Below are 27,192 nucleotides of genomic sequence, written 5' to 3'. Positions count from 1 at the left end.
TCAAAGGGTGCTGACAGCAACACAATAGACAATTCTCTTGCTTCAACAGTTGGGGGTTCAAAGTCAATTTTGCCAAATCTCAACTTCAACCCTCTCAAACTTTGCAATTCATGGGAGTTCTCCTTGACACCATTCTTCTCAGAGCATTTCTTCCCCAGCAAAGACAAGACAATTTGATTCAGCTTTGCACTCAGATTTATCACCTTCCATCAATCTCAGCCAGACGGATGATGGTGCTTCTGAGCCACATGGCCTCCATAGTTCACGTGACTCCCTTTGCAAGACTTCATATCAGGACACCTCAATGGTCTTTCACCTCTCAATGGTCTCAAGCTCTCGACTCATTCTCTTAGCAGATTGCAGTCTCATCTTTATTTCGTCAATCTCTGTAGTGGTGGATGAACTCTTACAATCTTTCTAGAGGGTTGTTGTTTCAAACCCCTCCACATTAAAAAGTCCTGACCACAGACTCGTCAAACTATGCTTGGGGAGCTCACCTAGAAGGTCTTCACACACAGGGTCATTGGTCTGCTCAAGAGCAGCATCTTCACATCAATCTCTTGGTGCTTAGGCCTATATATTTTTCAACACTTCGTAGCCGATCATGTCCTAGTTCGTACAGACAATCATGTGGCAATGTATTATATAAACAAATCAAGGAGGAATGGGTTATCTACTTCTTTGCCAAGAAGCTCAACAGACCCGCCTTTCACAGTGTTCTACCATGACAAATTAGTACTTCATACACATCCAAAGTTTCTTCCAAAAGTAGTCATTGAATTTCATCTCAGTCTATTGTGCTTCCAGTGTTTTTTTTTTTCCAAAGCCTCACTCTCATCCTGGAGAAGCGGCTCTTCACACATTGGACTGAAAATGAGTCTTGACTTACAATTTGCAAAGGAATCAATCTCACAGAACATCTCAATTATTTGTCTCTGTTGATCCTAAAAAGTTGGGCTGACCGTTATCCAAGAGAACTATTTCTTCCTGGTTGGGAGCTTGTATCACCTTCTGTTATGCTCAAGCTGGGTTGCAACTGGAGAGTTGTGTTACAGTGCACAAAGTCCATGCTATGGCATCTTCAGTTGCTTTCCTTCATTCCACTCCTATTGATGAAATCTTTAAAGCTGCTACTTGGTCCTCAATTCATACATTCACAACTTACTATTGTCTGGGATCTTATTCCAGATGGGATGGTCACTTCGGCCAAGCAATATTGCAAAATTTATTTTCTTTATGGCCAACATACCCTACATCCCATTCTAGTAAGCTAGGGAGTCCCACATGTGAGAATGTGCTGCCTGCTTTTCCTGGGACAAAGCACAGTTACTTACTGTAACAAGTGTTATCCAGGGACAGCAGGCAGATATTCTCACAACCCTCCCTCTTCCCCTGGTTGGCTCCTTAGCTTGCTTATGGAACTGAAGTACCACGAGCCTATGTCGGGCGGGAAGGCACTTGCGCATATGCAGTGAGGGCAATTGCTAACTTTCTAAAAAATTAAAGTGGTGATGCACTCTGTACTGGGGCTCCGTGGATGACGTCACCACCATATGTGATAATATCTGCCTGCTGTCCCTAGATAACACCTATTATTGTAAGTAACTGCTTTTTCAACCCAGTCCTCAAGGACCACCTGGCCAGTTGGGTTTTCAGGATATCCACAATGAACATACATGAGAGATTTGCAGGCACTGCCTTCTTGGTATGAAATCTTTCACATAGAGAGATACTCAGTCACAGGAAGTATCTCGTATTGATAATTCAAAAATAACCATCTGTAGTATGCTGCTCTGCAATGACAGAAGGAAGTATATAAGAACATAAGAATAGTCTTACTGGGTCAGACCAGTGGTCCATCTAACCCAGTACCCCATCTTCATGGTGGCCAATCCAGGTCACTAGTACCTGGCAAAACCACAAAAAGTAGCAACATTCCATGCTACCGACCCCAGTAGCCCGTCCTCACAGTGGCTAATCCAGGTCACTAGTATTTGGCAAGAAATCAAATAGTAGCAACTTTCCATGCTACTAATCCAGGGCAAGCAGTGGCTTTCCCCATGTCTTTCTCAATAATTCTTGGGGATTAAAGTATACATCTGGAAAGTCTTGAAGATCCTAATGTCTGTACCTTCAAAAAGCTGAGCCAGTCAAATTTAGATACATTCCCATGTAGCCCAGCTCATAAAGGCAGGCACTGCTTAGATTTTATCTCTGTTATATGAACATAAGACTAGCCTTACTGAGTCAGACCAATGATCCATCATGCCCAGTAGCTCATTCTCACAGTGACCAATCTAGGTCACTAGTACCTGGCCAAAATCCAGGGAGTAGCAACATTCCATGCTACCGATCCAGGGCAAGCAGTGGTTTCCCCAATGTCTTTCTCAATAACAGACTATGGACTTTTCCTCCAGGAACTTGTCTAAACCTTTCTTAAAATCAGCTATGTTAACCACTCTTACAACAACCTCTGGCAACGTGTTCCAAAGCTTAACTATTCTCTGAGTGAAAAAATATTTCCTCCTATTGGTTTTAAAAGTATTTCCTTGTAACTTCATCAAGTGTCCCCATGTCTTTGTAATGTTTGTCGGAGTAAAAAAATCAATCCACTTGTACCTGTTCTATTCTACACCACTCAGGATTTTGTAGACTTCAATCATATCTCCCCTCAGCCGTCTCTTTTCCAAGCTGAAGAACCCTAACCTTTTTAGTCTTTCCTCATACGAGAGGAGTTCCATCCCCTTTATCATCTTGGTCACTTTCTTTGAACCTTTTCTAGTTTCTCTATATATTTCTTGAGATAAGGCAACTAGAATTGAAAGCAATACTCCAAGTGAGGTCTCAACTTGGCGCGATAATGAGGCATTATTTACCATTCTTTTTAAATAATTCTTAGCATCTTGTTTGCCTTTTTTTTAGCCACAACTACACATTGGGTAGAAGGTTTCATTGTATTGTCTACAATGTCATCAAGATCTTTTTCTTGGGCACTTGCCCCCTAGCATCTGGTAACTATGTTTTGGGTTATTCTTCCCAATGTACATCACTTTGCATTTGTCCACATTAAATTTCATCTGCCATTTGGACACCCAGTCTTCCAATTTCCTAAGGTCTGCCTGCAATTTTTCACAATCTGTATGCGTTTTAACAACTTTGAACAGTTTAGTGTCATCTGTAAATTTAATCACCTCAATCGTTCCAATTTCCAGATCATTTATAAACAATTTAATTAGCACTGGCCCTGGTACTGATCCTTGTGACACTCCACTATTTATCCTCCTTCATTGAAAAAAATGGCCATTTAACCCTACCCTCTGTTTTCTATCTGATAACCAATTTTCCTAATCCACAACTGAACTTTGTCTCCTATCCCATGACTCTTTAATTTTCTAAGAGCCTCTCATGAGGAATTTTATCAAAAGCTTTCTGAAAATCTAGACGATGGACCATGGGTCTGATCCGGAGATGGCAGTTCTTATGTTCTTATATACTATATCAACCGGCTCACCTTTATACACATATTTATTCACACCTTCAAAGAAGTCCAACAAATTGGTGAGGCAGGATCTCCTTCAGCTGAACCCATGCTGGCTCTCTCCCATTAAATCATGTTTGTCTAAATGTTCCATAATTTTAAAAAAAATAATTTCCACCATTTTGCCTGGCACTGAAGTCAGGCTTACCAGTCTGTCATTTCCCAGATCTCCCTTGGAACCCTTTTTAAAAATCAGCGTAACATTTTTGAAGGGAGCTCTTAACCTGGTTCTCAGGGCTCTTGCAAGTCTGCCCTATGAGCCACTGGACAAGACTTCTTTAATGGATCTCACTGTGTTTTTGGTGGCTATTATTTCTACCCAGAGGCGTTGTCCTGTAGAGATCCTTTTCTTAAGATTACGAACTCAAGTGTCATTCTATTCACAGTTCCCTCTTTCCTGTTGAAGGTGGTTTCTAGCTTCCATATAAATAGAAACATAGAAATAGACGGCAGATAAGGGCCACGGCCCACCAAGTCTGCCCACCCCAATAACCCTCCCCTATCTTTCTCTGTGAAGAGATCTCACGTGACGATCCCATTTTGAGGTGTGTTTGCCAGCCTACGCACCTTGGGGTTCGAGTAAACAGAATAGGGTGTTAAAATCTCTGGATATGTGCAGGATTCTTCGAAGGTACTTGGGAGATACGAATGAGTTTTGTTTGTCAGACCATCTGTTTGTCCTGGTTGGTTGGCCCAAAAAGGTTGGCATCTAAGAGGTCGATTTTCAGGTGGATTCATATGGGCATCTCTTCCGCTTATATTGGAGCTCTTATCTCGGTGAAGACCCACTCTACACGAAGCAGTGCTTCCTCATGGGTGGAATCTTCGGTGGTTTCCCCAGAAGAGATTTATAGAGCCACCACTTGGTCTTCTCTGCATATATTCATGAAGTTTTACAAAATAGATGGCCAAGAAGGATTCCGCATTTGGATCCTTGGTCCTGATAGCAGGCTTATCAGTCCCACCCTAAGTTTGAGGGACTGCTCTGTTACGTCCTGAACGTTTAGGAATAGAATGGGGTTATACAAGACGGAAAGATTAGATTCATACCTTGTTAATCTTCTTTCTTGTAAACCCAAATTCTATTGCTGAAGCCCACCCTTGGAGATACTGATTCGCCTGCTTTCTCCTCAATAAATACCAGTAAGTTGGACTTCTTATTTATTTGTCCTGCATTCATAAGAATACTATCTGTGACTACTGGTGTTTTTTCACTTCGGGGGGCGGAGTGGGGGGTTCTATGCCTCCACACTATTAGTGCAGGCTTCAGGTCTCATTGTTCAGCTTATCATTCTTTTTGCCAAATGTTTCATTATTTGTTGTGATGTTTAATATTATGAGCAAATTAGACATGTTTCTTGGGGAATATCCTTGTATCTCTCTCTTCTCTGTCCTCTCCAGGAATTTGCTGTCTGCTTTGTTACGCACTGAGGAAATGGCCGGCAGTACTCCAGAGGTAAGCGAGGAGGAGGAACAAAAGTATGCAAATGAAGCTTACTACAAGTGTTCTCGCAAGAAGGGATTGTCTACTTGAACGTTCAGGAATAGAGTGTGGGTTTAAAAGAAAGAAGATTAACAAGGTAAAGAACCTAATCTTTCCTTGTATTGCCTTGTTGACAGCCAAAAGCCCTGTGTTCTCAATTTTAATTGGTCTGTCTACCTGCTGTCCCTCAGTTCTATGTGCCAGAATCTCTGTTCTGTTTGTACTGTCTCTACATAGTTCTCATCACCCTCTTCTTTCAGGACAACATGGATCCTTAAATTACTCCTCCTGGAGCAGTTTTCCAAATTCTCAGTTCCCTCCAGTAGGATCCCTGTTTGCTCACTAGTCTCTTGAAGTCCTATGCAGGTCTGTCTGTTCAGCAATCTGCCCCTTCCATTCTTTCTGACTACCTCCACCAGATCTGAACATAACATTTTCATTGGGCCCTTCAGTCTGTGTGTATTGTTCAGCACTTCTTGAGTTCTCTATTTAAATCTGCAAACATAGCCTAAAGGTCAGCTTTAGTAAGCACCTCTGTGCTCCAGTATCTTTCTTCCTCTTATGACTCCTGCTCTAATTTGGCCTTATTCTCCCTGCCAAGTTCAGCAGGATCTGCCATTACATCGACATGTGACTGTGCTGTGCCATCTCATCCCACCATATAAAAAAGTTTTAACATCATTGACTTACTTGCTTAGCATCTTCAAGGCCATTTGCTGCTATTTGAGTCACCAGGGCTTTGTGTTTTTTTGGGGAGGGGAGGAAATGCTTTAGATTGGAGATCGTTCTCCAGGAATTCAAAGTTCATCAGCTATTCACTGCTGACATTCATTCTGAAAAGCAAATTTAAAGAAGGAAGCCATTTCTGTTTTGAAGAGTGTTAAGTGTCAGTAATTTATTGAGCTGATGTGACTTGGACCAAAGCTAGAAAGGCATAGAAATACTGAGCTTGAGAGAGTACTGGTGGCAGTAATTGAGGTAGTAAAGGCTGATAACTGGGTAAGGAGTGGAAAGTCTGGAAAGCTGAAAATGAAATTTTAAAATGCTATCTGACAGAGTGTATCCGTATTTCTTTTACACACATGGTACTGAGTTGTCAAATATGTACCATATCTTCAGCAAAGTCCATGTTGAATTATAGATCAGAGATATGTTCCAGTTTCAACTCATCTTTGAATTTTACACATCAGCTTGTCCGCTCCATTTTAACCTTGTAATAGTTTTTTTGCTACACTGTCTGATTTTTGTATTCTGTCTTATTTTAAAGCATTTTTTTGAGATAACGGATGATCAGTTTGACTTCCATACATATTGTATGAGGAAGATGACCCTTCGGGCCTACGTGGATCTCCTGAGATTGGAAGATGTGCTTAGGCAGCATGTGTTTTACTTCAGAGCTGCTAAATCAGCAATAGAAATCTACCTAAAGCTACATGATAATCCATTAACTAATGAAAGCAAAGAGCAGGAAGTGAATTCAGGTAATTCCTTGTAAATGTGAGAGTGCTGGTAGTAAATGCTACATCTGTTTGTGGGTGGGCAGGACTTGAGTATTGGCTTGCTGGAAAATTGTCTTAAAGCTTCGTAATGGACAGATAACTAGTAGTCACCAGTGGTGATTTGATTTCAGTTCAAGACACAGTCTTTGATGTATTTTATTCACTTAAGATAAGAGGGAGATTTTCCAACATAAGAATCGATTAAGGAGTCATATCAAGTGGATAACCCCAATCTTGCCCATAGATAAATTGTAATTCTTTTGTCAGTTATTTACATACTAACAATCTACACCATATAATTACACGGGACTTTAAATCAGTTTAGGCATTCTCAGTTCTACACAACAACAGTGAAAACATGCACTCTTCAGCAACAAGATAGGATTATCCAGTCTTTAGCACATGTGCCACTGTATGTTCAGCCATTAGTTTGTGAGATATTGTGTTTGTGTACTTGGTTCTTGGAACATCTGGCTATCAGAGAATGAGTTTGATCAATGGAGGCTAGAATAGCAGAATTGAAATTGTTGAGGCAGAAAGGCAGAAGCAAGGTATAAAGAAAATCTTCAGGGTAGAATGGTCTCCTATTCTGGAAGCCATTGTTGTTTTGAGGAGCAAGGTCACCTGTTAGTTCTTTGGCGTTCAAAAAGATAATGCTTTTGTTAGGATCAGGGGTACAATATTGTCTCATACTAATGATTTGTAGGGAAGAGATAGCACTGCCATTACAAATGACATTGTGCCCATTGGGCAAGTAGGTAGCTGGTTGACTAGTGGCCATGAGGATTACTGACTTCTTGCCTGCCTATTGTAAATGTAGCTGATCTTACATGCCATGTAAATAGGATTTTCTGCTGCAATAAGTGTGTCATTCTGGACAGTAAGGTATTCTCCACATGCTCATGAGCTGTGCAGAAGGAATCCACTCCATGTTTTCCAATTCCACCTCTTCCTCCAGAGGGCTCTACTGCCCTCTTTAGTTTTTTCTTTCTGATGCAAGCTGAAAGTTGTGTTTCTTATCTGCTCTGTATATTTCTTTTATTTTTGGTGATTTTTTGCGGCTTTCAGTGCACCAGAGCTCCCTAGTGCGGGGAAAAGCTTTGCCTGCCTAGATAACAAGCAGACTTGGTCCCTGTTTGAACAGCCTGAAGAAAGAAAACTTTTAGAGCTCAGGGTCCATATCCCTAGTTGCTTATCTTGCTTATTGATTTTCAGGGGCTTGAGCGTAGGCTGTTAGGCATCCACAGGTGGCTCGGTGGGGCTTCCAGGGTGCCGGCTGAGATTTTGCATCCCCTCTTTGCACAAATGGTTCCACGGTGTTTGAGGATCAGTCAAGCCTCTCTGTTTTAAATTACTTTTAGTTATGCTTTATGTAAACTGTTTAGGATGTATTTTAAGTGATATATCAAACCAAAATAAACTTGAAGGTCTCTTCTTTCAGATCCAGCTACAATTTAGAACTGAGGCAGGCTGCAGTGCCTTCAGAGCAGTGGTCCAAGCTGAAAGGAGCAATAAAAAGGGCTACCAACCTTTATGTGAGGAAAATAAATAAAAATAAGAGAAAAAGGAAACCAATATGGTTCTCCAAACTAGTGGTGGAAAAAATAAAGACAAAAGAGTTGGCATTTGTGAAATATTAAAAAAAAAAAAACAAAACAAAAAAACACCTCAAGAAGAAGAATTGGTAACGAATGATACTGTAAAAACAATGGGGTAGCTCTATCATACTTCTTTTTATATCCAAGTAATTTAATTATAATATTTTGAATTGTTTGTAGTCTTTTAAGACCTATATATATATATATATGTATATATATATATATATATATAATATTGCAATAACCAATTCTGAGATTACAAATGCATGAATAAGAGTGTGCAAATTGCATTTCTCAAATAGACCTCTTATCGCCCAAAACATTCTCAATGAATAAAAACAATATTTTAGCAAATTTGATATTCAAAGATTAATTGATGATCAACTATAATTCCAAGATATTTAAAAGTCTGCACTGCTGATATTTTTTCCCTAGTAAGAACAGATCTACCTGAGGTTGAGCATAATGTCCAGTTATCCAACATGAACTACATTTCTATATATTCAGAACAAATTTTTGTTCTTTAAACCACTGTGATAATGCAGATAATCTATTTATTAAATGTGTTAAATCTAACTGAACTGGATTAATCTTAGCGACAATAAGTATATCATCTGCATAACAATATACTGTATTTTTCGCTCCATAAGACGCACCTGACCATAAGCCTCACCCTAGATTTAGAGGAGGAAAACAAGAAAAAAACATTCTAAGCCAAATTCTCCCTGCCAGGCTCTACACCCAACCCCACACTCCTTGCCAAGCTCTGCACCCTGCCCCCCCTCCCTGCCAGGCTCTGTACCCTGTCCCCCCTCTTGTCTAGGGACAGGTCAGGCTGGCCTAGTGGCTGGCAGGCAGGTAAGGACAGGGCAGGCAGGGACAGGGCAGGCAGTCCTCCCTCCTCCCAGGCAGCCCCCCCAGGCAGGCAGGAGCATTCCCCCTCCCAGGCCTATCCCCCAGGCAGGGAGGCCTACCCCTCTCCCAGGTAACCCCCCCCAGGCAGGCAGGCAGGCCTACCCCCTCCCAGGTAGCCCCCCTCAGACAGGCAGGCCTCTCCCCTCCCAGGCAGTCCTCCCCCCCCAGGCCTACCCCCCAGGCAGGCAGGCAGGCCTACCCCCATCCAAGACAGCCTCCTCAGGCAGGCAAGCCCAACCTCGCCCTCATTTTTAATTTGGCCACAGGCAGGCAGGCCCCTGCCCCGTACCTATTTTTAATTAGGCAGGGCAGCTCCCGGCCCCCCTCCCCCCCCCTCCGTTACCTCTTTTAAATTCTGAGGCCCTCCCTCGCTGGATGCAGCTGCCTGGAGCACCGACAGCTGATGCGGCTTCCTTGGAGTCCTCTTCCCTTGCGGTAGAGCTGCGCACAAGGCTGCCGGCCTGGTCCCGTGCCGCTTCTCGCGAGAACTCTCCTATTAAGAACTCTTATGGGAAGCGGCACAGAACTAGACCGGCAGCCTTGTGAGCTGCTCTGCCGCAAGGGAAGAAGACTTGGAAACAGTCGCATCAGCTGTCGGTGCTTCAGGCAGCCGTGTCCAACGAGGGAGGGCCTCAGAATTTACAAAAAGGTAACAGGAGGGGTTTGGGTATTCGCTTCATAAGACGCATCCTTGAAAAGGTGCGTCTTATGGAGTGAAAAATATGGTACTCTTAGTTCATATTCTTGTATTGTAAGCAATGGGGCAAAAAATATTAAAATGAGGTACACCATAAAAAGATGAAATTCCGTTGATAGCAATGAATTTACTTTGACTGAATATGCTCAGTTAAACTAGTCTGTAACTGTTGAAGAGAGTCCAATAGTAATCAATCTATTTATCAGCAATCCATGATCTACCAGATTGAATGCTGCTGCTAAGTCAAGAGAAACTGTAAATGCTAAATAACCATTATCTAAAATTTCAGTTTCGCTCAAAAAAACAACAAACCAGGGTTTCAGTACTATGACCAGACCTAAAACCTACCTGTCTCAGAAAAAATACATTTGTCTTTTCTGTGAATGCAAGTAATTGTTCCAATACAAATTGTTGTAGTATTTTACTCGGCAAACAAGTGTGTGTGCTGCCGCATTCAGTGCAAGCTCAGCAAATTAGAAAAACAATATGCAGGCATCGGTACGCTTTAAATCTGCATCCTGAGCTTATAGCTATGCCAAGGTTTGCTTATACCCATGGTCACAATTTGCGATAAATTTTGGCTGGTAATGGTGTCCAGGAAGAAGCTGGTGTAGAACCTGGGGAGTATTATCGATGTAACAATTGTGTTTACTATACGTTTGCTCTCCAGGTAAATAAGATAACTGTCCCCAATAGTAGTAAGCAGATTTACCTTCGTGGCTACTCTGACTGTGAGACTAGTCAGGTGGTTTATGGAGTTGTATTCCCGTGCGGGAAATAGTTCTTAGGACAACCAAAGGATAGCTCAGTACTTGAGTAATTTACGATTGGGTAAGTTGGCATTACCACTGGTATCACATTGGATAGGGAATAAACATGGTGTAAAGGAGTTAAGATTTGTAGTTTTAATTAGTATAAAATTGTCCAAGGTCGGGAATATCTCGGAGAAAGGAACAACGACTGCCCCATTCCTGCAAGCTCTGTCCTCACCTGCACAAGCCTCAAACACTTTAAAATCATAAGTATTCAAAGCTTGTGTGGTTAAGACAGAGCTTACAGGAATGGACAGGGACAACGACAAAGCAGACGGGGATGAGATGGGGAAATTGAATTCCTGCGGGGATGGTGAAAAATTTGTCCCAGTGTCATTAACCAGTGGTTCACAATAGAGAGAGATTTCCAAACCAGTCCTCAAGACACAGACATTTAGGCTTTCCAAGCAGTTTAATAATCAGTGACTGAATAGAGGTATGTGGATAATTTATTCATATATTTTTATATGGAATCGTATGACTGAAAGTGTCTGAGACCTACTATGTAGAGAGAGATGAGGAAAAAGCAGACATGCTAAACAATTACTTCTGTTCTGTGTTCATGGAGGAAAATCCTAGAGAGGGACTGTAGTTGGCTGACATAAGGTATATGTAGAAATGGAGTAGATATTGCACTGTTCACAGAAAAAAGTTGTTTATAAACTAGAAAAACTGAAAGTGAACAAAGCCTTGGGGGTCCCAGTTTATATTCGGTCCAGTGCACACCTGCTTCCCTCCCAGACTTATTGCAGGCCTTTGCCAGACTACCGGGCTCTGTGCCTTGTTTCCCCCTCCCTGTCCTGTCAATCTTACCTCCTCTACCGCTGGAACCCCTGGTAGTCCAGAGGTGTAGTGGGTCCAGAGGTGTAGCTGCTAACCCGGTCGATCAATGCCACAAGTTCCAGCTGCCACTGAGCGATACCAAGCGGGAGCATTCTTTGGTGCTGTTGCTCGGCACTGAGTGTCTTCCTGAATGGCTCCCATGAATTCTTGCGAGAATTTGCAGGAGCCATTGGGAAGTCGCTCAGCACCAAGCAGCAGTGCCAAAGCACAGTACCAACCAGGTTAGCAGCACCGCTACACCTCTGGAGCACCAGGGATTCCAGCAGCAGAGGAGGAGGTAAGATTGACAGGGAGGGGGGACAGGGTGGAGAGCCTGGGAAGGGGGCTGTGTGCAGTGCCTGGCAGAGAGGGGGCTGGTTGCAGAGCCTGACAGGAGATGAAGTAGAGGGGGCTGGGTGCAGAGCCTGACAGGAGATGGAGTGAAGGGGGCTGTGTGCAGTGCCTGACAGAGGAGAGAGCTGGGTGCAGAGCCTGACAGAGGAAGGAGGTAAGGGGGCTGTGTGCAGGGCCTGACAGGGAGGGAGCTGGGTGCAGAGCCTGACAGGGGTTGGAGGGAAGGGGGCTGAGTGCAGAGCCTGACAGGGAGGGAGGGGGCACTTGGTTCAGATCCTAGCACGGCAGGGTATTTGAATATTAAGCTGCCCTACTTATATTCAAGTCAGCCTTTTGGGGGGTGAAAAATGGTGGTCTCGACTTATATTCGGATCAATTAAATTTGAGTATAAACAGTACTGAAATTTGATTAACTGAGCATATTGAAGTTAGGACCCAAAGTAGTGAAATAGATTGGAAACTAGCTGATAGACAACACAGAGTGTTAGTAAGTGAAATCTGCTTGTAGGAAAAGAAAATGAATAGTGGAGTACCTTAGGAATCATTACTGGGGCCAATTTTATTCAATATGTTTTTTGTTTTGACATACCGAAGGGTTAAAAAGAAAAGTTTGTCCTTTTGCTGATGACACAAAGATTACAACAAAGTGGATAGAAGAATGGTCTGGCAATTAAAGTTCAATACAAAGAAGTGCAGAGTGATACATATGGGTACAGAAATCCAAAGAAGATGTGCGAGATAGTGGAGAGAGGCTGATAAGCACAATTTAGGAGAGAGACCTAGGGATGATAATGTCTGAGAATCTCAAAGTGGCTAAACAATGTGACAAGGTGGTGGCCAAAGCCAGGAGGAGACTAGGATACATAGAGGAGCATAACCAGCACAACAAAAGAGGTGTTATTGCCTCTGTACATGTCATTAGTGAAGCCCGCTGGGAGAATTGCATGCAGTTTTGGAAGCCATATATCTCCAACAACATAAAAAGATTAGAAGTGATTTAGAAGAAGACAACAAAAATGGTATGTGGTTTACACTAGGAGACAGATGAGAAGAAACTTGAAGACCTAAGCATGTATTTCCTAGAGAAAGGGAAGGGCGGGAGAGAAATGATGCACATATTTAAATATTTGACAGGTATTGGTATACAGACCAATCTTTTTCAGAGCAGGGGGAAGGACATAAATTGAGTTGGTAAGATAGTAGATTCAGGAAACATTTTTTCATGGAAGGGGGGTGGTGATGGTTGTTTTGGTGAATGCCTGGATACCCTCCCACTGGATGTGATAGAGACAAAGACAGTAAAACAACAAAAAGATTGTGGAACAGAAGATCAGATGTACCAGTTTGTTGTCTAATAAGCGTCCAAATAACTTAAAAGCAATAATCTCAAAAACAATCCACAAAAGGTGTATACAGTCACAAGCGACTCACAAGATAAAAACCAAATAATGTAAAAATACAGCTGTGTTTTGGCAAAATAAAATTGCCGCCTTCAGGGTTCTTATGGGGTCCTTGGTTGTCTTAAATATAAAAACATAAAAGTCACAAAAAATCCAAGTAGTTAAAAGGCTGCAAACAAACTGCACAGCACTCAAGCTTCCAATGTAGGCTGCTGTCATGACCACATTTTTTCCTTTGCATTCAGATATTACAATGATGCTAACAAAACATTGGGAGACTCCGGAGGGCCCCTTGCAGGTTACCAGGACTATAACAAAGTTGTACCCGATAGCTCCTGGTTTTCAACAGCAGTTTGTTCTGCATAAGGTGGATTCGTTGGTAGCACAGGTTATCAAACGTACGTCTCTACCTAGTAAAGGAGGAATTATTTTAAAGGATGCACAAGGCCACAGGGTGGATTTAATACTCAACAGATAGATTGAGGCCTTAGATTTGGGTCTGAAGGTGGCAGTTGTGGTTTCCTTTGTTGCACGTGCCTGCCTTACTAGATTATATAGGATTCCATCAGCAGAGAACAACATCTACCCCCAGTTGCTTATTTCTGGAGTGGATTATGCTGTATATGATGTGTTTAGTCATGAGCAAGGTATCTGCTTTTTCTATCTCTGCCCATAGAATGCTTTGAAATAGGCAATCGGTGGGAGATTCTGCTTCCAAAGCTATATTAAGCAGGCTGCCTTTCAAGAGCCAAATGCTGTTTTTCAAAGAACTGGATGAAATTATGGCCAGTGTGGCAGATTGTCTCCCTAAGTCTTTGCCAGAGAGTAGACCACATGCCCCTCTGGACAGGTCATGGTACCTTTTGGGGTCCTCCGCACAAAGATTATTTCATGGCTCTCGACAGAGGTTTGGAAGCTCTAGGCAAGCTTAACCCTTAGGTTCCCATCCAGCAACAGCCTCCAAGATGTCCCAGTGATGCAAGGCCAGTTTCTGAACTCCCGTGGAAAGGAGGGAGGTTGTCTGTATATTCGGAGGTCTGGTGGCTGGGCCCCACAACCCATCTCAATGATCCTTCTCTTCCCCCGTCCATGTGTGCCAAGATCCTTCCCCAGGACTCCCCTTTTGTGCAAAGGCGACCCAAAACTATGTTGTGGGAAGCAGTGACAGGAGGAATGCCTACTCCATCCTCCCTCAGGACCTGCCTCTTCAAAATGGTAGGTCCCTCCCAGGATGCACCAGGCAGGGTGCCACCATTTTGAAGAGGTGGGTCTTGTGGCAGGAGGAGTAGGCAACCTACAATAAGGGGAAGGGGGATGTCTGGGAAGATGAGGGGTCTCAGAGGGAGGGTACTGGCATGCATACAGGGGTTTGGAGGAGGTCCTAGCACACACATGGCCGGGGGTGGGTGGGTGGGGGGAGAGCAGGATCAGTAAGCTGGGGCCCAGGCTGACCACGAGGGATAATGTTGTGGGTTTCCCCACAGGAACTCGTTTTCCCATCCCAGAGAGTTCTTTTCCTGTCCCTGCCCCATTTCTGCAAGCTCTGTTATAATCTGCAAACACTAAAATCTTAAGTGTTCGAGGCTTGTGTGGTTAAAGCAGAGCTTATAGGAATGGGGCAGGGACAGCGATAAAACTCATGGGGACAGGGAAATTAAGTTCCTGCAGGAATTGGAAAAAATCTGTCCCCGTGTCATTCTCTACTTCTGAACTAATATTTTCAAGATAGATCAATCAAAATTTGAACTTTTCAGTGGCATAAATCGAAATAGGGAACTACTGAGAGTGAATGTGTACTTCAACTTTTAAGTAAATGTTTTCAAAAACAAGGAAAAAGGATTTCAAACACCCAAACATTACCCATCAGTAAATATCTTAATCTTATCATCAATCCAAAAAACCTTGTTAAAGTTTCTAAATCTTTTTAATATTTTAAATATTAATTACAAAGGTCAACACATCATTTTCATCAGAGTTAATGTTGGGTGGGTTTTGTAGTATTTTTCATGCTGATTTCAAATCTGTGTTTAGTTTTTCACTAGCACGTCACATTTTTGTAATGAGGCTCATAATATCAGTCTTTATCATGCCAAGACATTGTACTAATCATTCTGATAGTTTCTGTTACGTTTGTAGTTCATTCACAACGAAAGCACAACGTCGCCCAATTACCGTAGATCTGAAGAAGGTATACAAATTGTACTTTGGCTGTCTACTGGGTAACCAGGACAAGTCTTGGGCTCCACATATCATCTGTACTAGTTGTTCCAACGAACATTGTGACTGGCTCAATCAACGAAAGGCAGCGATGTCATTTGCAATCCCAATAATATGGAGAGAACTGCGAGACCATATTAAAGATTGCTACTTTTGCTTTGTGAACACAAGTGGATTCTCAGCTAAAACTAAGCACAAAATGATATATCCTACTCTGGATTCTTGTATTAGGCCTGTTCCTCATGATGACTTACTGCCTGTGCCCTGTACCTCCACAAGATGGACTTGCTTTTGTGGAACATGATGAGGAATGTGATGATGATGATGCAGGAGTTGGTCACAATCCAGAATTATCTGATCTTAATTATGTGAATGATGAAGATTCAGAACCAGAGACCTTTACACAAGCTGAGCTCAATGATCTTATTCGTGATCTAAATCTTTCAAAAGAAAAAGCAGAACTTCTTGCTTTAAGGCTTAAGCAAAAGCACTTGCTTGCAAAAGATGCTAATATAACTCATTACAAAAAAAGGAATCATAACTTAACAACATTCTTCACTGTAAATGGCTCATTGGGATATCATGATATCAACAGGCTCTTTAACAGTTTGTCACAAGTGCATTGTGCAGACAAATTGCAACTCTTCATTGATTCTTCACAGAGAAGCTTGAAGGCAGTGTTACTGTACAATGGAAATTCCAACCAAGTATAACAATTGCCCATTCTGCTCATCTAAAGGAGTCTTATGAAAATATGACGAATTTACTAGAAACAATCAGTTAGAAAACACACCAGTGGAACATAAGGTCATTGGCATGCTAATGGGAATATAAGGAGGATTCACTAAATATTGCTGTTTCCTGTGCTTATGGAATAGCAGATCTAGAGCTGAACATTATCAAGCGTGTCTGGCAGCTGAGGGGGATACCTATAACCCAGGGACAAACAGTGTGAAATTTATACCATTGCCATTGGTGGATCCTCAAAAAATATTTCTTCCACCTCTTCATATCAAACTGGGGTTGATGAAGAACCTGGTAAAGGCCATGTGTAAAGTAAACTCGCCAGGTTTTCAATATCTTGTTAAGAAATTTCCAAAAATCAGCATTGCAAAACTGAAGGAAGGGATATTTATAGGCCCACAGATCAAGTCCATTATGCAAGATGACGATTTTAAGCAATCACTCTCAGCAGCTGAGCTTGAAGCATGGGAGACATTCAAGTGGTTAGTGGAAAACTTTCTATGCAACCATAAGTCTCCTTCATACAAGGAAAGAGTTCAGAATCTCCTTGACTCATATCAGAAACTTGGCTGTCACGTGTCATTAAAATACACTTTTCGCACTCACATCTTGACTTTTTTCTGTAAAATCTTGGTATGGTGAGTGACGAGCAAGGAGAACGTTTTCACCAGGACATTCAGTTAATGGAGCGTCGCTACCAAGGTTTCTGTAATGAGAGTATGATGGCCAACTACTGCTGGATGTTGTGCCTTGACAATCAAGACACACATACTCTAAGCATTTTAAAAGAAATATTAGTTGCTAAATGACAGTCCAGTATAATTATGCTATACTGTGTGCTTATTTGACTTTGGACCAAAGATACTGCAACACTTCTTTAAGTTGATGCTGCAGTTCTTAAAACCCTACATGCTAAAACGCTATAAACTAATATTAGTCTTAACTTTAAAAGTTTACGTGACTGAAAAAAACTAATAACTGATCTGAAATCAGCTTGAAAAACTGATTTAGGAAAAACGTGCTATATTGTCAGATGATTCAAAAAATAAATTTTTTGTGGCCTTGTGTTATTATATCAACTTTATATGTAAGTGCCAATTCCACATTGTGCAAAGAAAAATAAAGTGCTATTTCGTGTCCAATGATGGTGCAAAATTATTGCTTCTTCAGGGACTCATTTCCACATTGAGATTTTAAATAGCATCAGTATGGAATTGTCAAAGTATGAAATTTATGAACATGCTCATGCTCAGTGAGTGGCTCCTTCAAGAAAACATATGTAAAAGGTATAAATCATAAGGAAAAAGGCAATACAGTTTAGATTAAATATTTGAAATCATATATATAAAAAAATTATTAAAATAAAAAAAAAAAAAAAAATTATTAATGCTATCTTAATTTAAAAGAAACCTGGTACTCGTGTTTGCTCACGTTCACACCTTACACAGTGTGTCTCAAAAGAGATGAAATGACAGTGTGCATTCTTTTTTTGGGGTGTATTTTGACAAAAAAATGGCGATGACTTTAAATAAACGCCAATGTTTTGCTAACCAATAAAAGATATCACCGTGAAATGTTGGCGAATCGCAGTTAAACAGATCAGAACTACAAAAAAATCTTTCCATTCAATGTAAGCATTCAAGCCTTCTAACTTTTTAATCTGTTGATCCAACGTTGTTCACACTATGCTAGTGATTTGTTCTGATCGCCACCCATTTTCCATATCACATCAATAATAAAGCATTTTAATTCGGAAAAAGCATGTTTATGTAACATAGTCTAGCACTCCTTTACATCAGGAGTGGAACAGCCTGCCATTATTGATGGAAACATGAATTCTACTACATATCGGAAAAATTATAGAGTATAATGTCAGGCCATCTGTCTGTGAACTGAATTTGAACTGAAAGTTGGTAATGCAGGACGACAATGATCCTAATTATTCAAGAAACTGTTGTTGCTGCAGTCAGTTATAGAATGTTCATATGTTTTCAATAAATATCCTTTTTTTCCAGATATCTTTATTAATTTTAATCCAAATACATAAAACAGAAGCAACAGCAAAACATAGAATAGAACTGTTGCGTCACATCTTGTACAAATTTATGAGCACAGGCAGAGTTTACATTGTGATCTAATTGTATTTTAGTATAAGTTGTGTATAAAAATACACCATTCTAGGATGCTGGCAAACATTTTTTTCTGCACCTCGTTTAATAGTTTATAATTCAACTTTATTTTCTTTAATATGATCCCATTGTAAAGAGTATACACTTCTCCCTCCATATTCACGGTGGATGCGGGCTGCCAATAGGCGCAAATATGGAAAAACCGAGACTAACGGCCAACCAGCGATTTCAGGGCAGGCAAGCAAGCAGCGATTTCAGGGCAACCAACCAGCGATTTCAGGGCAACCAACCAGTGATTTCAGGGCAGGCAAGCAAGCAGCGATTTCAGGGCAACCAACCAGCGATTTCATGCATGCTGGGAAGAAGCCTTTCTATCTAGGAATGCTGGGAAGCAGCGGCTTAGTGCACATTGGGAAACATGGAAGCAGCGAATTTGTGGGAGAAAGCATGGAAGCAGCGATTTTTAGAGTTACAGTAATGATAAGTGATAAACTTTTTTATTGGTACTGTACAGTAAAAGGAAAAAACTTTAGTGATAGATGTTTTTGGGGGGATGGAGTTAGCGGCCAAAAAAATCGCGAATAAGCAAAACCGCAGATACAGAAACCACGAATACAGAGGGAGAAGTGTAAAACAAATTTTAAAACATGTACAGCAGAGAGCTGACTCAAGATATAATACACATAATAAAATCTGTGATAGGTGGGACTAAAAATTTGTAAAATAAGATAAATGTTTAACTTCTGTCATGTGCCTCCCTCTGTTCTGCCATCCAACAGGACAAGTGCTGCTTCTCAAATTTGGGGGGAATTAGTTTACACCTTTTCAGGAGTAACTCAAGGCATTTAGATATATGGGATATTTTCCTGTCCTCAGTGCTTCTAATCTGAGTTTTGTACTTGATGCAATAGAGGGTTTAGTAACAATTTCATTTGTTGTTAGCCAAGAAAAATTTTATGATGGCAATTCAGTATACAGTAGAGTATTGGTTAACCGTGTCTCAGTTAATCGGCACTCTCACACAACCGGCAAAAAAAAAATCACTGCTGGGAAAAAATATCCCCCGAAGCATCAGAAGCAGCGTCCTGTGCTGCAAATCCTCCCTCCCTCAAGCCCCAAAGCAGCTACGAACCCCCCTCCCTCCCACCCTGAAGTACCAGCACGGCAGTGGTCCTGAGCCACAAAGCCATCCTCTCTCCCTTCCTCAAGCCGTGAACTCCCTCCCTCCCTCCTTCCTTATCTGAGCACAGCCAGTCATCAGGAGACAGCCAGCTCTGGCAGTGCCTTTCCCCTGATACGTCAGAAGTGACGTGTCAGAGGAAAGGCCCTCCTAGGGCTGGCCGCAAGCAGCTGTTTTGACGCTACTTCCTGCTGTCTGCACTTGGGTAAGGAAGGGCGAGAAGGAGGGAGCGAGGGACTTCATGGCTCAGGACCACTTCCTGCTTCTGCTACTTCAGGGCTTGAGGGAGGGAGGAGGGTTTTGCAGCTCAGAACCACTGCCGCGCTGGTGCTTCGAAAAGGTGTGGGGGGGGGGGAATTGAGAGTGTGTTAGACATGGTTTCTAACACACTCTCAATTAACCAGAAAACCAGTTATCTGGTATTCACCAATCCCTGAAGGTGTCGGACAATAGATTCTACTTTATTTGTGTTCCCTAGAGAAGAGGCTTAAAGGTCTCATGTGGAACAAAATAATGATACAGTATAGCCAAGTTTTTAAAAGAATGTTAAGGTAAACTGCTTGTACAATTCAGTTTACTGATGCCAGTATTTAGAGCTCTACATCGGTGTTTCCCAATTTCTTCAAACTAAGTACCCTATAAGTTGAACAATTTTCAACTGAGTTACCCCCAACTCCAACCAGCTGAAACTTTGACATGGACATTTTATTATTAAACAATTAATTTGGCACATATATAACAAAGAACTAGATTAAAAGGGTCCTTGTGAAAAAGCAGAGGGATATATACAATTTTATTTGTATACCGCAATATAACATGAAGTTTGATGCGGTTAACAGGAGTTAACTGAAAATCGTACATAAGAGGTAAGTATACAGTACAATTACAAGTAACATAGGACCATGGTAAGGTTGGGGTCAAGAACAAGGGAAGGGAATACAAGGAGAACTCAAGAGATGAAAAGGGGTAGGGTCTCAGTGTAGGTATAAGAATAGCCTTACTGGATCAGACCAGTGGTCCATCTAGCCCAGTATCCCATCTTCACAGAGGCCAATCCAAGTTACAAGTACCTGGCAAAAACCCAAATAGTATCATCAAACAAGGTTTTTTTTTGTTTGGGGTTTTTTTGGTTGATTGTTGTTGGGGTTTTTTTTAATATCTGATAAATTAATCAAACCACTTTTTTGCACCTACAGTGTCACAAACTCTGAATATCATGCTATTAAATATGACTAATGTATTATATTATCTGAACTGGTCACACAGCACTCCAACTTCCCATACCAACTTTCCCAAATAATAAATAAACTAGGAGGATGAAATATCATAAATAGGCTATAAGCTCAGTACATAGAACCTCTTATAACATATATGTTATTTCAGGTCCTTATCCTGAATTGATACAGTGTGGTATAATCATCTACGTCAATCCTCCATCCCACCCTTAAATCTCCCTAACTATTTTATTTGACTATAACTAAGGTTAAAAAGTATTGATTTAATATTCTATTCTATTTTTAGTCCTCGAAATACTGGAACAAATGTAAGAAAAAATATATCTATAGAAGAAATGTAGTAAATATAATCAATAAAAGAAGCAGCAACACTTATTTATTTTTGTGAGTTGGATATATGATCAAGTGTTATGCTTTTGAAAAAGCCAAATAGTATCAGCATTCCGTGCCAGAGGTCCAGGGCAAGCAGTGGCTTTTCCCATGTCTGTCTCAACAGCATTTATGGACTTTTCCTCCAGGAATGTGTCCAAACCTTTTTTAAAATCAGCTTCATTAACCGCTCTTAACACATCATCTGGCAATGCATTCCAGAACTTAACTATTCTCTGAGTGAAAAAATATTTCCTCCTATTTGTTTTAAAAGTATTTCCCTATAACTTCATCGAGTGTTCCCTAGTCTTTGTAAATCTTGATGCAGAAAGAAATTGATCCACTTCTACACCACTCAGGATTTTGAAGACCTCAATTATGTACCCCCTCCAAGCTGTCTCTTTTCCAAGCTGAAGAGCCCATCCCCTTTATCATCTTGGTAGCTCTTTTTTGAACCTTTTCTAGTGCTGCTATATCTTTTTTGAGATAAGGAGACCAGAACTGGATACAATACTCCAGGTGAGGTCACACTATTGAGCGGTACAGATGCATTATAACCTTCTTAGTCTTGTTTACCATCCCTTTTCTAATAATTCCTAGCATCTTGTTTGCTTTCTTGGCTGCTGCCGCAAACTGAGAAGAAAGTTTCAGCGTATTGTCCACGATGACATTCAGATCTTTTTTTTGAGCGCCGACCCCCAAAGGTGGACCCTAGCATCCAGTAAGTATGATTTGGATTCTTCTTCCCAATATGCTTCACTTTGCATTTGTCAACATTAAATTTCATCTGCCACTTGGGATGGCCAAGTCTTCCAATTTCCTAAGGTCTGCCTGCAATTTTTCACAGTTCGCATGCGTTTTATTAACTTTAAACAGTTTAGTGTCGTCTGCAAATTTAATCACTTAATGGACTCATTGTGATTCATTTTAATGCTGTGTGTGCCCATATCTTCCACACAAGTTTGCACCTGCACTCAACCCCTCTCTGCATCATGCGGCCAATAATGTGGGTATGTCCTCTGTGGTAACCACATGGTTAAACTGGTAGCTTTCTGCATCAGCCTCATGGTGAGCAAACTGGCATTTATCAATTCTTCTCAGCAGTGGCATAATAAAGTGTGGGGGAGGGGCGTTCCACCCCGGGCATCTGAGATACCGAGACCCGAGAGGGTGGGTTGGGTGAGGTGGCAGGTTGAAGAGTAGAGAGTCCATAACTAGGGCATTTTCTTTTGTCTTGAGGAGCGGGGTAGGGTTATGAGCTCTTTAGAGTACAGACGTCCAATGAGGCACTGCATCTCCTTTGCTCAATAAGGTTACAATGAAACCAGAGAGGGAGAAAGAATCTGTATTTCTTAGCCGCACACCATCATCGGCAGTCACTAGTGTGCAAAAAGTGAATGTTTGTGATTCCGTGTTATGAAAATTAATATAATCAAAGCAACAAAATAACAAATTATTGTGATCTTCCACATATCCATGTTTTCTAATCATTCAACACACAGGCGGCCCTTGAACCAAATGTTAAGGAAGCAAAGTTGCAATGAGACAAGAACTTATCTTTTGATGAAATTGCATATATGGAATCAACCAGCATAGTTATTAAATAGCAACATTTAGTGTTTCCACCCACAAAAGTTTCTTACGCTTAAAAAATAAGGTCAACCAAGCTTAGTTTCAGGGAATAACCCCTTCCTCAGGAACCTCGCCATCAAAATGAAGATAATAACGCTTGAAACAGGAGAGAACATTTTTTATAAACACAACATTGCTCTTCCCTGCTTGCTTCCAGTTCAGAGGGAAAAACCAGGAAGGGCACAGGACTCTCAACTAAGAACACATTGATGTCAACAGTGACACTTGGAGTACAAAAAATTAGAGTGCTTAGTTTGCATCAAGACAATTAAAAAGACAGTTACAAAAGAGGATATTTTAATGTCTGTCTGAAGGAAAAATGCAGAGCCAATCCCTTATGAATAGAAATATGAAGGACGCGCATGCTGTAATTTTATTCTTTACGAGTTTTAGCCCGTTACATTCGTTATAGTAACAGGTACTAGAATAGCCCCACCTATACCCTGACCCCACCCATGCCCCGCCTCTACCATGCCCAGACCCTGCCTCCCACTAATCCCAGTCCCACCACCTCATCTTTCACCATTTCCTTAGTCCTCTGTTCCCTTTGGCCCTCATCGAGCCTCCACTGCATTTATTACCCTTTCAGTCCCAGCTCCATTCCTATCTATCCTTCCTTCCATTGCCTCCAAGGCCATTCTTCCTGTCTGTATATTCCACCCCCACCCAGCTTCTCTTCCTTTTTACCCTTTCTCTTGTACCCCACCCCAGGACCAATTTCTCTTTTATCGCTCCCCTGCCCCTTCCCACAGTACTGCAACTGTTCCCCTCCCCATTCCAACATCTGCCACTTTAACCCTCTTCATCCAACCGTACCCCAACACCAGAGCCTACACCAATTCAAACCCCACTGCCCAATGGTATCCTCAGACCACTCTCTCCAGCTCCTGACTCTCCCATCTACCTCCTCCCTGGCCACTGCACTGAATCTTTGGGCAGGCTTGCAGCAGCTTGCCCCAAAAGCTGCCAAAAAACCCCTTGAATATTCCTAATTATAGTACACTCTCAGTTATCCGGCATCCATGGGGATTGGTAGATACTGGATAACTGTAGTTTTTGGTTGCTTGAGAGTTACTATAGAAATAGTTTTGTCTCCCCCCCTCAATCTCTTTCTCTTCTTATCACCCCCCACCCCCATTTGTAGGTCCAGTATCTGTTCCTCCCTTCCCACTCTCATTTATAGTCATGGTCACCTTATCTCCCCCACTTCTCAACCCTCCCCCACCACACTTATGGATCTAACATCCATCCATCTCCCCAGCCCTTCACCCTGATGGACCCTCCACACAAACACTCCTGGTCCACCACCCCCACAGGTCTGCCCTTTTTCTGCGTGGGTCTGACCTCCTGGACCCCCATTACGTACCTGAGGCAGCAGCAGCGATCCTGACCTACCAACCCCTCCTCCCTCCTTCTGTGCCCCAAAGCAGCAGCGGTCCTGATCCGCCAACCTTCTTCCCTTGCTCCAGTTCCATAGCAGCAGCAGCAGTCCTGACCCGCCAACTCCCCATTCCTTATACAAAGCAGAGGTGGCAGCGCTGCTTTGTATATGTAAACAGGCTGTTTGCGGCCAGCCCCGACAGGGCCTTTCCTGTACCACATCTGAAGTGATGTGGCAGAGGAAAGGCCCTGCCAGGGTTTGTCATGAGCAATCTGTTTATAGCACTGCCACTGCTTCTTTGGGTAAGGAATGGGGGGTTAGCAGGTCAGGACTGCTGCCACTGTGCTGAGACGCTTCCCTGATCGGCGGTGTACTGCATATGCGGAGACACACAGGCACGGAGTTTATCGTAGTGCGCATGGGCTACTAAGGGTTTTATTATTATTGATAATAGTGTCCACTATTTTGTCCAGCACCAAAATCAGACTTACTGGTCAATAATTTTCTGGATAATCCCTGGAACCCTTTTTAAAAATCACTGTTATGTTGGTCACTTTCCCATCTTCAAGTGTTATGGACGATTTTAGCAACAGGTTAATAATAATAATAACAGTTTATATACCACAGGACCGTGAAGTTCTATGCGATTTACAATGATTAAAAAGTTACAGATTGAGTAGTACTAACAGAGTTAATTTTTAGCAGTCAGTTATTGTGGGGAAAGATTGTTCAGTGTAGCTGCCTAAGTACTTTAGGAACAAATATGTTTTTAGGTGTCTCCTAAATTCCCCATAAGTATTCGCGAGCATGAGTAATTGGTTCAGATCTTTACCCCATAATGCTGCCTGATAAGAGAAGAGATGTTGATGATGTCTTTTAAATTTACATCCTTTAACCGGTGGAGAAACAAAATTCAAGTTTGAGCTTCTCTTAAGTCGATTGGTTGAGAAAGAGAAAAGGTTGGTTATATATCTGGGGGCTAGGATGGAAAGTACCTTAAAGCAGAAACATCCAAATTTGAACTTCACACGTGCCTCCATCGGCAGCCAATGCAGGAGTCGGTAGGAAGGAGTTACATGGTCGAACTTCTTCAGACCCAAAATCATCCTGATTGTCGCATTCTGCACCAGTTGTAATCGTTGCAAGTTCTTCTGGGAAATTGTCAGATAGGCTATATTACAATAGTCAAGTTGGCTCAGTATAAGGGATTGTATCAGAATTCTGAATGATGAAGCATCAAAATATGCTCTAATGGACCGAAGCTTCCAGAGAGTAAAAATACCCTTTCTGACCAAAGAGTCCACCTGGTCTTTCATGGTTAGGCCCTGGTCTAGTATTACATAGTAGATTGGATAGGGTAACTGAGTTTGTTACAGATCACTAACAGCAGATATGCATCTATGATTGTCATTTGTGCACTATGGACTCTGGTTCTAGGAGCCTATTTTATGAAAGTATTTAGACATGTAGGTTGCTTTTCTAAAATAGACTTTAACTAAGGACCTCTTCTATCAAACTGTGCTAGCAGTTTGTAGCGCGGTGAGCCACACTGAATGGCCCGCGCTGCTCCCAACGCTCATAGAGTTCTTATGAGTGTCGGGAGCAGCTCGGGCCATTTAGCTCAGCTTTCTGCACTAAAAACTGCTATCTCAGTTTGATAGAAGAGGCCCTAAGTACCTTTTTGCACTTACATAGTCATCCTGTTATAAAACTAACCCCTAAATGTAGACTAGCTGATCTATCTTGCTTTTACTGTAATTATGTTGTCACTCTTGTGTCATTATCTGTGCTGCTTAGGTGTGAGCTTTTGTTCATCCTTTCTTATATAATTAACAACTAATAAACACTTAGGAGATTAGTTCAACAACTTATCAACTCTGTGCCACTATTGATGCCTCTTGTCATTTTCTCTCTCTCTCATTTGTAGTCTAATTTTATCCCAACCCTCTTAGCAATTATTTAAATATTTTTTGGTATTGATAGTTGTGTAGCTAAATAATCAAAACAATTCCAGGTTTTAAGGTAAAATTATTATGCTCTATAGTAGATACTACATTAGAGGTCAGGTCATACCATTCTTTGAATAACCTCATCTATTATTTTCCTTTTGCTCAAAAAGGAAACCAGCCTCTACAAATTAAACAGTGGAGATGAAAAATTGACAGAGTTAACCTGGTTCTTAAAATATCATGGCTTTAATTAAAACAATCATTCAGTACATAGGGACATCTATAGATTGTTACATTAATCGAGCCAATGATTGCAGCATTCTGTATTGCTAACTCAGTGCACAGTGTAATTCCTACTTGCATAATTTAAAAGAAGCTCATTGTATGTCAGGTTCAACACACCATTCTATTCATTACACAGTCACCAGATTCATGGGCTCCTGATGCAGGCAGCAATGCCAAAATATGGCTCTGACCATGTCAGGTCCCTGTGTATTGAATTATTATTTTAATTAGTCATGTTGGCTGATATTCAAAATGGTTTAAATATAGGTTTTAGGTATTGAATTTAGCAGTGTAGTATTATTTATGACCCAAGTTTTTATGCAACTTACAGAAAATATTTCAGCCAAAGAACTGAAGAAAATGCTTAGCAAGCAAAGAAGAGCACAAAAGAAAGCTAAACTTGAAGAGGAACGAAAGCATGCAGAAAGAGAACGGCAACAGAAGAATCAAAAGAAAAAGCGCGATGAGGAAGAGGAGGAAACCAGTGGTCCAAAGGAAGAGTTACTGCCTGAAAAACTGGAGAGGGTAGGATATGTCTTTATCCTTTCATCGGATTACATTACCTATAATTTCCAGTGCAATAGGTGAGACATTCTAGACAGTTGGGTAGTTTCCCCTTAGTTACGTGCCATCTGCAGAAGATCCACTTCAGATTTTTTTCTCTGTGCCTCTGCTGTACTTCACTGGGCTCCTTAGCTCCACCTACAGTTTTTCCCTTTTGCATGCGTGCCTGTAGGAGTGTGCTTGTTCTGCTCTCCACAATTTATTATTTTATTCTGTGTATTTTTTGTCCCTTTTTCAGGGTTTCTGGTGCTCAGAGCAATTATTCATCTCTGCCTACATAAAAATTTCACAAACTTTGGTCTGCAGCTGACAGGTCAATTCCTGGTGGTACTGGATCAGCCAGTCTGCATTTACTTCACAGGAGCTTGGGGCCTTCCCTTATCTTTCTC

General features: G+C 41.5%; 1 protein-coding gene across 3 annotated transcripts in view; it reads left to right on the top strand.

The window, feature by feature from the left end:
- NAA16 (N-alpha-acetyltransferase 16, NatA auxiliary subunit) overlaps positions 1-27,192 on the top strand; it is a 310,852-nt gene that overhangs the window by 230,521 nt on the left and 53,139 nt on the right. Inside the window, exons 14-15 of one of the 3 annotated variants that reach the window (XM_033947900.1) lie at positions 6,289-6,502; positions 26,571-26,764. In XM_033947900.1, coding sequence (XP_033803791.1) covers positions 6,289-6,502; positions 26,571-26,764 — 408 coding nt within the window. Of the gene's footprint in view, positions 1-4,939; positions 4,995-6,288; positions 6,503-26,570; positions 26,765-27,192 lie in introns of those variants that run through there. The other 2 variants (XM_033947902.1, XM_033947901.1) reach the window with 2 other exon arrangements.

The sequence above is a fragment of the Geotrypetes seraphini genome, chromosome 6, assembly GCF_902459505.1.
Source record: "Geotrypetes seraphini chromosome 6, aGeoSer1.1, whole genome shotgun sequence".
NCBI lineage: Eukaryota > Metazoa > Chordata > Amphibia > Gymnophiona > Dermophiidae > Geotrypetes > Geotrypetes seraphini.
Note: the sequence above shows the minus strand (reverse complement) of the source record. Positions and strands in the feature narration are given on the sequence as shown.